Raw genomic sequence first — 15000 nt, 5'->3', positions numbered from 1 at the left:
GGGGAAAAGGAGGAGGGGGGGGGGGGGGGAGGAAGAGGAGGAGGATATGAATGAGCCGCATGTGGTGAAGGGGGGGAGGTTTCGGAAAAGATTCAGAACAACAACTACGACATTCCCTTTGTTTTGGGCTTTTTGGACGGACGGATTCTTCGTCGTCGTCGATGTTTGTTAGCGATAAAGTTGTGGGGGGGTTTCCGGGTGTGTCGGGAGGGAGGGAGGGAGCGAGGGAGGGAGGGAGCGAGCGAGGGAGGGAGCGAGCGAGGGAGGGAGGGAGGGAGAAAGGCTTACGTGAGGTGGAGGAGAAGGAGGCGGGCCGGGGCCCGGTGGGGTTGACGGAGGGCAGGGGCGGCATGGCGAGGCCGGCGCCGCTGCTGCTGCTGCTGCTGCTAGGGGGCGCTGCTCTGGGGTGGTGAGTCTTAACAGCGCCAGGGGAACCGGGCATGGCAGGACTCTTCTTCTCTCTACTGTCTGGAGAAAACAAACGAGGGAGGGAGGGAGGGAGGGAAGGAAGGAGAGAGATGGAACATGGTCAAAAACCAACAGCCAAAACAGGACTAAATATAAAACATACATTTCGGGTCGTTAGCGGTTACACAACAAAAGCGGAGTGAGAGAGAAGAAGAAGAAGGGAGAGAAGAGAAATGGGGCAACAGAGAGAGAGAGAGAGGGGGGAGGGAGGAAAATGGAGAGAAAGAGAGAGAGAGAGAGAGAGAGAGAGAGAGAGAGAGAGAGAGAGAGAGAGAGAGAGAGAGAGAGAGAGAGAGAGAGAGAGCGCCACCACGCATTACAAAACAAAAAAAGAGCCACCCAAGCTTCACTCAGCTCAATTCTCCACTCTCAGCACACAGGCTTGGGGTCCTAGCCTCGGCATTGTTCAAGGACCCTCCTCTCCCCCCCCCCCCCCCCCTCCCGTTGGTGGACCAGATGTCTGGTGCCCTGGCCTCCAGCCCTGTTCAGGAGAGGGGGCTCCTCAGGAGGAGCGGCAGAAGTGCTGATGAAGAAGCCCATTGTTGGGGGGAGAAGAAAGGCCCGTCATTGAGCCTGGAGGGGGGTGGGTGGGGGGGGGTGGCGGCCAAAAGAGACCCGGGGCTATTTCACGCTTTTACTAACAAGACACGGCCAAAAGCTTTTTCACTGTTAAACGCATACTACTCAATATGCTTGTTGGGGGGGGGGGGGGCTCTGAATAGACCCACCAGAGAGAGGGAGAGAGAGAGGGGGGAGAGAAACAGACAGAGAGAGAGAGAGAGGGAGAGAAACAGACAGAGAGAGAGAGAGAGAGAGGGAGAGGGAGAGAAACAGAGAGAGAGATGGAGAGAAACAGAGAGAGAGAGAGAGAAACAGAGAGAGAGAGAGAGATAGAGAGAGAAACAGAGGAGGGGGGGGGGGGGGGTCGTGGATCAGAGGGACGTCTTTGTTCCGGCCGAGCCGTGAAGCCGGCGTCGTGTCTCCATTATGGAGAGGATCAGACGCAGAAAAATGGGGTTCGGGGTCAAAGGGGGTCAGGGAGGCTTAGGTTCACTGGAGCTCCATGGTTCTAGTGGCGGGGAGGGGGGGGTTCCTATGGCGTTGGCGTTCACTGCTGTGGGAGAGGCGGAGGGAGGCAGGGATGTAGCTCGTGGAGAGGAGTGTTAGCTTAGCGTGCTAACGGTGGCTTCGCTAAGGAATGCTGTAGAGAGAACACCTGAAGGACTCACAGTGTGTGTGTGTGTGTGTGTGTGTGTGTGTGTGTGTGTGTGTCCTGTTTGAAATATGTTTCTGGGGCAGATAAACATTAAATACAGTATACTGAGCACGTAGACACACACACACACACACACACATACACACACACACTTGGGTGGACATGAACTCTTGCTCCGCTGCACCCCGTGATGTGACAGCTCCTTTGGCCCCGCTGCACCTGAGCCTCTCTGCACCTGATCCATCATCCCCCTCTCCTCTCCTCTCTCCTTCTGCCCTTCATCCCCCTCTCCTCTCCTCTCTCCTCTCTCCTTCTGCCCTTCATCCCCCTCTCCTCTCCTCTCCTCTCTCCTTCTGCCCTTCATCCCCCTCTCCTCTCCTTCTGCCCTTCATCCCCCTCTCCTCTCCTCTCTCCTTCTCTCCTCTCCTCTCTCCTTCTCTCCTCTCCTCTCCTTCTCTCCTCTTCTCTCTCTCCTCTCCTTTCTCTCATCCTTTGCCCTTCAACCCCCTCTTCTTTCTCCTTCTGCCATTCTCTCCTCCTCCGCCCTCCTCCCTCATCCTCTCCCCTTTCTCCCCCACTTTCCCCTGCCCGCTCTTCTCTCTCTTCTCTCTCGTCCTCTGCCCTTCTCTCTCTCTCTTCTCTCTCATCCTCTGCCCTTCTCTCTCTCTCTTCTCTCTCATCCTCTGTGGTTCTCTCTCCATCCTGTAGCTTGCCTGCCATCCTTCCACCTGTTCATCAACGCAGGGGGCAGGAAGGAGGGCTCTCACACACACACACACACACACACACACACACACGGCTCACTCTCTCTCTCTTGCTCACTCACATGGTGCCAACACACACACACACACACACACACACACACACACACACACACACACTGCCGGGGAGCAGCCTGCAGCACACATATACAGGTTCCAAGTCTCCGCGCGCACACACACACACACACACACACACTCCGTATGGCCAGGAAATTACGATGACGTCTCAATACCATAATCCATGAGACATATGGCCTTATCATACGCAAAACACAGTGCAGTTTAATAATAACCCCCCTCCTCCACGTCAACAGCATCTAGACGCAGCTCTCTACAGCTCTCTACAGCTCTCTAGCGGTTGACAAACACTGTCAGAGTAACGAGTTGAGTCAGCTCATTAAGTCATTATTTTAGTCCCAAATACCCGGGACACATAGATGAATTCACATTGATGAATTGTAAGGGACATGCAATAAGATTGTCTCATGTTATCATGATGATATCATGTAAAAACAGCTCAACTCCTAAAATCCTACGTTGGTTTCGACCCCCTGATGGGTGGGTAAACGTCATGAAAACATACACAGAGTCGCGTACACGTTAGGTGACGTCGAAAACACTCGATGACACGACTCGTGATGTTTTGTCCCCTATAATGTCGGTGTGTCTCTGAGATCTAGGGTGGAGGAGAGGAGAGGAGGAGATGAGGAGAGGAGAGGAGAGGAGAGGAGAGGAGAGGAGAGAGGAGGAGAGGAGAGGAGAGGAGAGGAGGAGATGAGAGGAGAGGAGGAGATGAGAGGAGAGGAGGAGAGGAGAGGAGAGGAGGAGAGGAGAGGAGGAGAGGAGAGGAGAGGAGGAGAGGAGAGGAGAGTGGGAGGACAGAGGTGAAGATGTCACGTGTGGAGGTAGCAGCAGACCCAGGGGGAGTCACTCTGCCTCTCAACGAGGAGCCACATTTAGACGACTCCATTAGACGAGAGCACCTGGGACCCCTACACAGATGCTACCTCAGCGAGCACGCCCAGGACCGCACAAAACGCACACGCACGCACACTCACAACAACAAGAACACACACACACACTCACAACCACAAAAACAAGAACACACACACACATTCACAACCACAAAAACAAGAACACACACACACACACACATTCACAACTACAAAAACACACACACACACACACACAGACACACAGACACACACACACACTAGAGTACACAGAGAGTAATGGTGTGTTGTTGGCTAAAGGAGCCAGCTTTTGTTTACAGGTGAATGTTGATTCAGACCAGGAGACGGAGGGAACATTGTCTGGCTGCCCTGACTGCCACCTGTCACCCTGTCAGAGGACTGAGAGAGGCCGTAACAAAGGACACCCTTCTAAAACGTCTAGACCTGACACCCTACGCACCCAACGCCGCAGGGGTCACCACGGTTACAGAGTAAGACTCCAAAATCATTCACATGATGTCACTATGTCGAACGACATCGACAAATGTCTGTTTACCTCAGCGAGCGCGCGTCTAGATACAATACAGGTTGCCTTGTTTATAAAGGGAATGAGTGGATAAAGCAGTTGAGACTCTCAATGATGTGCTTGCTGATACACAGCATAACCACACAAACCCCCCTTGGTGAAATACCTCTTGAAATATCTCCTTCTTTCATCTGCTTCTTCTTCAAAAGGAGGTTTGAAACAACAGAGCCTTTGTTTGATTAGCTGATTAGCGGATATTGTTTTCCACACAAAGACACGTTTGTCATCGAGGGAAATGACTAATGACAAGCTGATAAGCATGAACGGCTGACGACCGTCTTTGACAAGGGTGTCGCTCCTTTAATTAGCCCCAGGTGTCAATCGTGACCGTGGTGAATGAAACCTTATGGAACCCTGATGGTGATGAAATCACAACTTTTGCTGTTTTTTGCAGTTTTCAGTCTTTTGTTTGTAGTTTTTCAACTCAAAAACCTTCCAATTCTTCAGCTGCACTTGATTTAGTTTGGCTTTAAAAAAAAAAAACACAAAAAAACTCCCAAATTCCGGCGGAATCAAAACACACCTCAGATACTTGACAGTGTTTGACCTGGCGTGCCGTGTTTGACCCGGGCTGGAATGCGGGGCTGGTCAGGGGAGAGACAGGCGGCCATGTTGGATGATGTGAGAGGAGAGATAACGCAGAGCGTCTTTCTTTCTTATCACTGCTCCGTCTGACAGCTCAGTCAGAGGGCAACCATGGCAACTCAGAACACACACGCACGCCTAAAAGCACACAGACACACACACACACGCACATGCACGCAGACACGCACGCACGCACACCCACACTAGGATGCAACACGCACACACCGGAGTGAACACACACAAACATGCACGCATACACACAGACACACACGCAACAACAACAACAACAACAACCAACAATAACCGACCTCCACGTCTTTGAATACAAACAGGAAAAAGACCAACCTTGTTGTTTAAGAAGCCAGAGAGAGAGAGTGAGAGTGAGCTCCTAAATGAGCGCTCCGGCGTGGGTTGTGTTCAAGAAAGACACATTTCCATCAGAGAAGGAGAGGGCTTCCGTAGTCAGGCTCTGAATATGCAGATAGCACTGAAGGACATTAGAACAAAAGACTGACTAACAAAACACCCCAGCGAGGGAGGGGGGGGAGAGAGGAGGGGGGGGAGGGAAGAGAGAGAGGAATGAGGAGCCGCCACCCCCCCCCCCCCCAACCCCCCAGAACCAAGGACACAGAAGGGTTAAGCTATCAGTCCTGTAGCAGCAGCAGTGCCCCCCCCCACCCCCCTCCTCTCTACCATATGGATCTAATCGGCCAAGAGCCAGCCAGCTGGGACCTCCCAACAGTCACCTGTGACACACACATAGAGGAGAGGAGAAGAGAGGAGGAGAGGAGAAGAGAGGAGGAGAGGAGAAGAGAGGAGGGGAGGAGAAGGGAGAGGAGAGGAGAGGAGAGGAGAGGAGAGGAGAGGAGAGGAGAGGAGAGGAGAGTAGGGGAGGGGAGGGGAGAGAAGAGCGGAGCAACAGAGGCGGCCCAGCCAAGGCAGACAATACTGCTCCCAAGGCTGCGGAGAGAAGGAGGGAGGGAGGGAGGGAGGGAGCCTGGGGGAGGAGGAGGGGGGGGGGGGGGGTAGGACACGAGGCAGTGAATGCAGCATGGTGAGAGTGGACTTAAGGCTGGAAACAAAGCCTGCACCTGGTCCCTGCCTGTCCACACGCACTGACAATACAGCACACATCTGTTCCTCTGCCTCCCCTCCCTCCCACACACACACACACACACACACACACACACACACACACACAGAGCCATCCCCGTGGCCTCACAGCTAAGCAACAGGTTTGAACAACTCCCCCAAGACAACTGGGTAAATAAAGCCTGGGCCCTATATGAGGGCTGCGTGTGTGTGTATGTGTGTGTGTGTGTGTGTGTGTGTGCGTGTGTGTGTGCGTGTGCGTGTGTATTTCTGTGTGTGTGTGTGCGCGTGTGGTGTCAGTTTTCCGGCTAAAGAGGAGGCACACGCTCCTCTCTCTCTCTCTTTCTCTCTCTCTCTCTCTCTCTCTCCGTCTCATTTGAATAAGCTTTATTTATAGCGCGCCGTCCGGCGACGACAACTGCTGCTCCAATAGGAACGCATCCCTCCCTGGTGGACAATCAATTGTGGGGGGGGGGGTGTTAAAGGCTCCTTTAGTTGCTACAGGAGAGGGTACAGGTCCTAGGGGTTATCTGGAGGGGTGCAGGAGGGGGAGGGGGGAAGGGGTCTCCACTCCCAAAACCATACGATAAACAGCCCCGGCTGACAAGTTACAGAGAGGGAGACTTCCAAAGAGCTGTTTCGACAAGCTCCGACATGGAAGAGAAATGAGTCTAGGCATTTGAGGCGCCACCGAGGGTGAGGGAGGGAGGGGGGGAGAGAGAGAGAGAGAGAGACAGGCAGAAGAAAATACTGTTTTCACTTGGTCTCATTAGAAACGTAAGACAAACTCCCAGGCTGTTTGTCTTGGCTCTCGCTGGCCCCTCCTGCCTGCAGACTGCAGAGCTGGCTCGCCGCCAACACACACACACACACACACACGGTGTGTGTGTGTGTTTGTGTGTTTGTGTGTGTGCCTGCGTACCAGCATGTGTGTGTGTTTGTGTGTGTGTGCCCACGTACCAGCATGTGTGTGTGTGCCCGCGTGTACCAGTGTGTGTGTGTGTGTGTGTGTGTGTGCCCGCGTGTACCAGTGTGTGTGTGTGTGTGTGTGTGTGCGTAGGTAACAGATGTGTCGGCTAGGCAGACCAGTCACATTTTCTCTCCAAGACCCGGAGAGACGTCTGAGAGAGAGAGAGAGAGTAGAGAGAGGAGAGGAAGGAGGAGGGGGAAGGGTTTTCCTGACGGACCGGGGAGGAGGGGTGCGCTCCCCTGTCCTCTCCTCTCCTCTCCCACCTCGTCACTCAGCGATAATTACTAAAACGCTAACAGCTGTCCTGACCGCTGCTGCCCGTAAAAAGAAATGATCCCGGGGATGGAATAGCACTTACTGGCACAGAATGACAGACAGAGGGAGAGGGAGAGAGAGAGAGAGAGAGAAAGAGACTGTACAATGAACAGACGCCTGCTATAAAGCGTGGCCCAGATAAAATATGTGCGGTTAAATGGGAAAAGCAGGGACTGGGCAATGTGGAGAGTCGTAGCCTCGTAAATACTGACCGATTGAGCGAGGGGGGGATTTGGTATGATTTCCACATGGACGTGAGGTCGAAGGTCAGGGAGGTCATGTGATAGGTATTGCTCTGGTTCGCTACAGACATATAAAAGAAAGCAGTGTCTTCGCGCATAGGGAAGAAGTACATTCTAAAACACAACGTCAACAAATCAAATCGAAATTGTATTTGTATCGCGCATTTCTCACAAGATGTGACCCAATGCGAAGAGGGTCTTTCCTTCCAGACTGCTTTTAGATACACTGTGTTTTTTAAAACAGTGTAATATATCCACACACTCACTGGCACACACTGTGATACAGACAGAGACACACGCACACACACACACACACACACACAATTGTTCCATGCCTCCATTGTCACTTTGGAGACTGAGTGCGTCATCCAGAGTGGCACACACACCTGCGTCACACACACAGTACAGCTGGGTCACTCACAAGTGGGAGCTGGAGGGGTGTGTGTGTGTGTGTGTGTGTGTGTGTGTGTGTGTGTGTGTGTGCGTGTGTGTGTGTGTGTGTGTGTGCGTGTGCACCAGGGGAGAGGGAGTGGCATGTACCAGGTGTGAGGTCAGTCAGGTCAACGAAGAGGAAAACCTTTATTGGACACACACAGGCACACACACACACACACAGGCACACACACACACACACACACACACACACCTGTGCACACCTTTGACCAGAGCGCGCACACGCACGCACACACACAATAGATAAATGACCTCCTCCTGTAACAGTGACTGTTCTTCACACCCTTTCTCCTGCCTGGACATTATCCAGACAAACCTTTGTTTCTCTCCCCCAGCAAACTCTCTCTCTCTCTCCCAGCTCTCTCTCTCTCCCCCAGCAAACTCTCTCACACTCCTTCAGAGGTGCTCTCTCCCTCTCCCCCCCCCAGCCATGTAGATGATGTGCCTATAAGGTTACAGCCTCTCTCACCTCTCCATGGTTTCATTGATTTGCTGCTCATCAATCACTGCCGTCCACCAACCGTCATGATGTCTCTTTAACCCGCCGTGAAAAACCACCTCCAGCACGATTACACACACACACACACACCAATTACACTCTGTGTTGTATCTTGTTTTTTTCTGAAAAAACAACAACTCGAAAACTCGTTAATCACGAGTGCGGAGGACGCGGGGGGGGGGGGGGGGCTGGTCGGTGTCTCGAGAGGGTCAGAGGGACCGAGACCTATCCGTTAACCGCCTCCTCCTGACAATCCACTTAACCCACGGCCTTCGAAAACGCTAGTTTCTCATGTCCGACACCGACAGAGAGAGAAGGAGAGGGAGAGGGAGGGAGGGAGAAAGAGAAAATAGTGGCAACCTCGGGGGGCTTATGACAATATCAGCGCCATCATAAAACTGGATACGGACCATTCAGACATTAGGAAAACCGCGGAGGACTGGTAGGACTCGTTTCGAGAACCAGGTGCGATACATTTTTGAACGGCACCGCCGAAGCTCAAAAGACGAGGTCATTCCGTCCCAGATGTTCCCCGAGCCACAGGCCATGTTGAACGCATTAAAAACTAAAGCTTCGGTTTTCACGAGGCGAGATTATGTCGGCGAAATACTTGCACTTTGACAGCGCGGAAGAAAGTTTGAAACTGTCTCAATAAAATGATGGATGTCTATGCTTTTTTACTGTGAAAAAGCAGGCAGGGTTACGGTTATACCCCCTTGGGGGAACTTTCGACATTTTTGGAATTCTGGACCATGTATGGTGGTAGAAGAGGATGAGGGGAGAATGGATCTTATTTTAGCCGACATCACGGCTGTGGTATGTCAACGATAGAAGGCCTTGTGTAACTAGTTATGGTAGCCTGAAAATGGTATGGTACACGTGATAGCATTGGAACAAAACAACACAACAATGACACCGTTTCATTAAACATAGCTGCATCAAATATGACACCCTTTAGTCACGTTTTCTGATCGGCGCATTGAATTCTGGCCTCTGTTTTAGTCGAAGCAACACAATTCGTGGGGATTTGGGTGATCCTAGAAGACCGGGGGAGGACAAGGAAGGGACTAGAAGCAAATAGTGCTGAGTAGAACGAACCCAAAAAATACCGTACAACTCAGAATACTCTACAGCATGATTTATACCGTAGCTTGACGTTAACAATGGTTTGGAGAAAACCGCAACGATTCCATCATTGTAAAAAAAGTCTGGCATTGTGTAATCCTGGAAAGATGCATTGCGTAGCCTGGTAGATGTAGCAGTATTGAAAACTTCCATTGGATCGTGTGTCGTTGTGTCTATTAGACATATTACGGTAAAGATGGCTGACTTTTTTTTGCCCCAATTCGACCGGTTCTTGCACATGCAAATGGGGACCCTGGGTGTGTGTTTGTGTGTTGATGCTCTGAGCTCTGAGCTTACCACCACCACCATCATCAGCCTCTGAGAGGCACAGATAAGGACAACAAAGAGACCAGCTGTGCGCTCAGAACAATGGAGAAAATGAGTGTGGGGTGGGGGGAGGTGTGTGTGTGTGTTTGTTTGGTGGGGGATGTTTGTGTGTGTGTGTGTGTGGGTCCGTGCACGAGTATGTGTGTGTCTTGATGAGTGTATTATTGTGGTGTATGGGGGGGGGGGGGGGTGGGGAGATAGGCAGACAGGGATGTGTAACTCTATGTAGCGTCACAGATAATAAAGCAGCTTAGGAGGGGTAAACAGACAATCTGACATCGCAGCACCAGAGAGGAAAATAGATCCACTGACTGGAGAGTTTATTTGTCTCCTCTTTTTAATGACACTCCTGTCTCTCTCTCTCTCTCTCTCTCCTCTCTCTCACTCTCTCTCTCTCTCTCTCTCTCTCTCTCTCTCTCTCTCTCTCTCTCATCTCTTCTCTCTCTCAGGAATGGAATGTGAAACCTAAAAGGTGAGACACTACGTCTGAGAGAGAGGGGGAGGAGGAGAAATGGAGAGAATTGAGCAGAGAGAGAGAGAGACGTATGAGAAAGAGAAGGAGTGAGGCCCTGAAGAGAGGGGGTACTATGAACTGGGGAGAGAAGAGAGAGAGAGAGAGAGAGAGAGAGAGAGAGAGAGAGAGAGAGAGAGAGAGGAGAGGGAAGAGGCCCAGAGAGAGTACAGAGAGGGGTAAAGAGAGAGGGGGGACAACATAGGAGGAGAGAGAGAGGGAGAGAGAGGTGTTTGTGTTGGACCCCTGAGAGATAGGACCGAGCCAACACTAACATTCCCCCCCCTGAAGGTCAGGGATGATAGATAGATCACCGAGAGAGAGAGGGAAAGAGAGAGAGAGATAGAGAGAGAGAGAGAGAGAGAGAGAGAGAGAGAGAGAGAGAGAGGGAGAGTGGTGGGGTCCTCTGCAGGGTTCCGATTCGACAAGGGGAGGCTGGCGGAGGTCGAAATCGGAGGAACGGACGGACGGCCTCTACCTCCACCAGCCTCCTCCCCGCTCTGCGTTCCCCACAGACACGGGGAAAGAGAGACATCTCCACCCAAAACCACGCCGCTACGCCCACTAAGAGGATAAGACAGGCACTCATGAACTCGCATATCACTCCCACACACACACACACACACACACTGAATGAAGTGAACACAGACCTATGGCGCTCGATTTTGAAACTGAACCCAAAGGAAGGACGTTCATGAGGGCCCCCCCCCCCCGCCCCCCGAAAGAGAGGGTATTTAGTGCTGTCAGTGTGTCTCTCTCCCTGTGTCTCTCCAGTCAGGGCAGTAACCCCGACAAAGGCTCCTGTTTCTGGGTCAGCGAGCAGGGCCACAAGGCATTACCCTGGACCATAGGCTGGACAGACCTCTGTGACTCTGGCACTTATGGAGGAGGGGGGGGGGGGCCCTCATACAGCTTCAATGGGGGGGGAGAGGCCACAATGGACTCATTCACACACCACTCACACACACTCACACACACCCACACAGCCGGGTCGCTGGCGATAAAACGGTCGTTTAGAGAGCAAATCGTTGTGATCCAGGGCACTTCTGATCACACGGTGACAGGGCACTCAACTTCCCGAAACACACACACACACACACACACACACTCAATGCCTCCCACGCCACGGCTAACACACACACACACTCAATGCCTCCCACCCCACGGCTAACACACACACACACACAGTCACACACACACACGCACACACACTCAATGCCTCCCACCCCACGGCTAACACACACACACACACACACACACACACACTCAATGCCTCCCACCCCACGGCTAACACACACACACACACACACACACACCCCTGGGCAGATATCACAGCCCTAGCCACTGGAACTAATGGAGGGCTTCCTGCTTCCAACGTTTGAAGCAGCTGCTCCGCTCCTGTGTGTGTGTGTGTGTGTGTGTGTGTGTGTGTGTGTGTGTGTGTGTGTGCGTGTGTGTGTGTGTATGTGTGCGTGTGTGCGTGTGTGCGTGTGTGTGTGTGCGTGCGTGCGTGTGCGTGTGCGTGGACCACAAACAGCGAGGGAGGGGAAACGAGGAGGGTAGAGAGTAAATATTCGGAGAGAAAAGAAGGATTTTGAAGGATTCTAACTTCGGGGGATGGAATGGACGGTAGGTCACCGTCGTCATGACTCGACCAGACGAGGACTTCTCGGTTCGTGTCGGACCTGGACGTTCATCAATAATCATCAACACAATTGTAAATAAGACACCGTAAGCGTGTAAGCGCCCCATCCTGAGCGTATAGAGCCGATCACTTTAGAATAATATCAAAACACTACGAACTCGCCTATGATAAAGGACAAAACGCAAAAAAAAAGACATTGACGAATTGTTTTGAAAACCTACAAAATTACAGTGTAGACAGAATGTCTACCGGGGAGACTCGGCGGAGGGCCGCTGTTTATACACACACACACACTCTCGCTCACGCACAGGCACTCACACACGCACAGACATACACACACACACACACACACACACACACACACACACACGGCTCCTGCTGTCAGGAGTGTGACGATGTCCAGCCGTCCAGGCGCGAGTCTCTAGTCTGAGCTTGTCCAGCCTCCCCCCCCCCCCCCCTATCTCTACAGACCAGGAACCAGGACCTAGGGGCCTGACACTGGCCAGGACACACACACACACACTCTCCCTCTCTCTTTCTGTCTGTCACCCTCCCAGTCTCTCTCTCTCTCTCTCACCCTCTTTCTTTCTCTCACCCTCTCCATCTCCCTCCCTCCCTCTGTTCGCTCTCTCCTCATGTCAGCGACCCGAGGGAACACAAACACACGTTGGTTCTGTAATGGAAGAACCCTCCTCCCCCTCCTGTCGCCATAACACCAAACGCCTTGAGACACACACACACACACAAACACACACACACAGTCATAGGTATCTAGAATAGCTGTCTGCCATATCCACACACACACACACACACATGCGGGTGGGTGGACTCCGTGTCAGACGTAATCAACGTTAGTCCAAAGTGTGTTTTGTGGGGAAGTACGTTTACTTTCCCTCCCGTAGTTGTGTCGTGTATCGACACCGGGTCCCGAGTGGCTCTACCTTCACGTTGGGCCGCGTGAAACAGCTTGAAGTAGACATATGAACACACACACACACACACCATGACCACAGTTCAAATGAACACACACCCTCAGCGCAGGGCAACAGAGACACGCTTTAAATACTACCTCCAGTCATTTACTCCTGAGAGACTGAGAAACACACACACACACACACACACACATACACACACGCACACACACACACACACACACACACACACACACACACAAACATACACACAGACAGTGCTTGTATGTACTGGGGAAAAACAACAAAACAACATCCTCCTCCCCGAAATGATGCTTTGATTGATTGACTGGCAGCGTGATTGAGATCACCCTGCTCTGCTCTGATCTGACCCTCACCACGGGACACAAGAGCCATGAGAGTATTCCGGGGTATTCCGGGGGGCTAAGCTAAAGCGCTAACCCAGCTAGCCATCTGCATCCTCTCTCCCTCCACAGACAAGGATGAGGAGATGATGGGGAAGATGAGGAAGAGGGGATGATGCACCATCTGTGCACAAGGAGTGCGACGCAGGGAATAAGACAAAGCACGCGCACGCACACATACACACACACAGACACAGACACACACACACACACACAAACACAGATACACACAGACACACACACACACACACACACACACACAAACGCTCACTCAATTACACACAGACATTCACTCATGCACAAGGAAACACACATATATACACATGCACACAGAGACACACACACACACACACTCAATTACACACAGGACATTCACTCACAACGAAACACATATACACATATACACATGCACACAGAGACACACGCACACACACACACACACACACAACACTTTGGGAACACAGTGCAGCAGACAGCATTAAGGGCTACAGTCTCTTCCTACCTCCACCTTAGTAGAGTCCGCTTGTCCTAGAGTCCTGGTTCAGCTGAGGGGTCTCTGCCTCTGCCTCTGCTAGCCTTCACTTCCTTATCCTGCTTTCCTCTCTCTCTCTCGGTGTGTCCGGCCCTCATATGCCAGGCATGTGTTAGCGTTCCCACATATGTGAGCGGCTCCGGGGAGAAGGCAGCCCAATCGCCACGGAGACACAGATGGCCACCAGATGGAATGGGATATCCAGGCAGCGCTCTCTCTGTGTGTGTGTGTGTGTTTCGGCTCTGCTCTCTCTCTCTCTCTCGATCTCCTTTTTCCTTCTGTGCTCTACTCCTCTCCCTCTCTCTCTCTCTGTGTTTCTCTTCGCTGTGTGTTCTCTCTCTCTCTCTCTCTCTCTCGGTGTCACACACACTGTGTGCTCTCTCTCTTTCTCTCTCTAACACTCTGTGTGTGTGTCTCTCTCTCTCTCTCTCTCTCACACTGTGTGAACCTCCCTCTCTTCCTCTGAATCTCTCTCTCTCTGTGACTCCTCCCCTGTTTTCCCACAGACCCTCTGCTCTGTTTCCAGGGGCCGTCTGCCGGGGCGCGGGGGGGGAGCTATCGTCACCGGGGCTAGGCCACACCCCCCTCCGTGGCTCTCAGCCAATGCACTGCTAATCTATTTATTGTATTTACCCAAGGACCTCGTAATTAACATAGCTAATTGCTTTGGCACCTACAGGCTAAACAGAGTATGTGCCAAGAAAGGGGGGGGTAGGGGGGCTCCTACTTTGGCTTCAACGCCACCCCCCCCCACCCCCCACCCCCCAACCCCAGCACCCCCCCCCCCCCCCCCCTCCAGGAGAGACCTCTTTAGAATGTTTTATATCCCCCCTCTCTCAGGCCTTTTATTGGGGCTGGTTTTGTCTGCTCTCCTTAACGCAGTCTGCCGGGCCTATTCAGCCCAGTGTCCCGGGTCCTCCAGGGCCATGAATGAGCGCTGTTGTGCTCCGTCCTCACTGAGTTAAACTTAAGTCACCGGCTGATTTAATGCGCGATACAAAAACCTGAATCGAGGAGAGAGAAAAGGGAGAAATCTGATTCCCCCCGCTATATACATGTATATATATATGAGAGAGAGACAGAGAGAGAGAGAGAGGTTTGGGTTGCTAATAAGACGAACAAGCCTCCCTTCAGCGGTATTGTTATCGGATAAGGCTGTCAATTTGACATCCAGCTAAACACAACACGCTAAACACATAGTAGTCAGGGCTTCCCCAGACTCGGACAGGCTTCTGGAGAGAGCGCACACGCGCACACGCACACACGCACATACACACACACACACACTCACGCTCATCACGCTCACCACGCTCACACTCACCACGCTCAGGACGCACACACACACACACACTCACACACGCACGCACGCACACACACACACACA

At 52.3% G+C, this 15000-nt stretch overlaps 1 protein-coding gene across 1 annotated transcript in view; it reads right to left on the bottom strand.

Moving 5' to 3' along the window:
- The window catches only part of cbfa2t2 (CBFA2/RUNX1 partner transcriptional co-repressor 2), a gene marked incomplete at its 3' end in the record, with an annotated part of 44266 nt that overhangs the window by 12972 nt on the left and 16294 nt on the right, over positions 1-15000 (bottom strand). Inside the window, 1 exon segment of the mRNA XM_080546079.1 lies at positions 289-468. Coding sequence (XP_080402205.1) covers positions 289-468 — 180 coding nt within the window.

This window comes from Nansenia antarctica (genome assembly GCF_963989245.1).
Source record: "Nansenia antarctica genome assembly, chromosome: 15".
Taxonomy (NCBI): domain Eukaryota; kingdom Metazoa; phylum Chordata; class Actinopteri; order Argentiniformes; family Microstomatidae; genus Nansenia; species Nansenia antarctica.
This window is presented reverse-complemented; position numbering and strand designations above follow the sequence as displayed.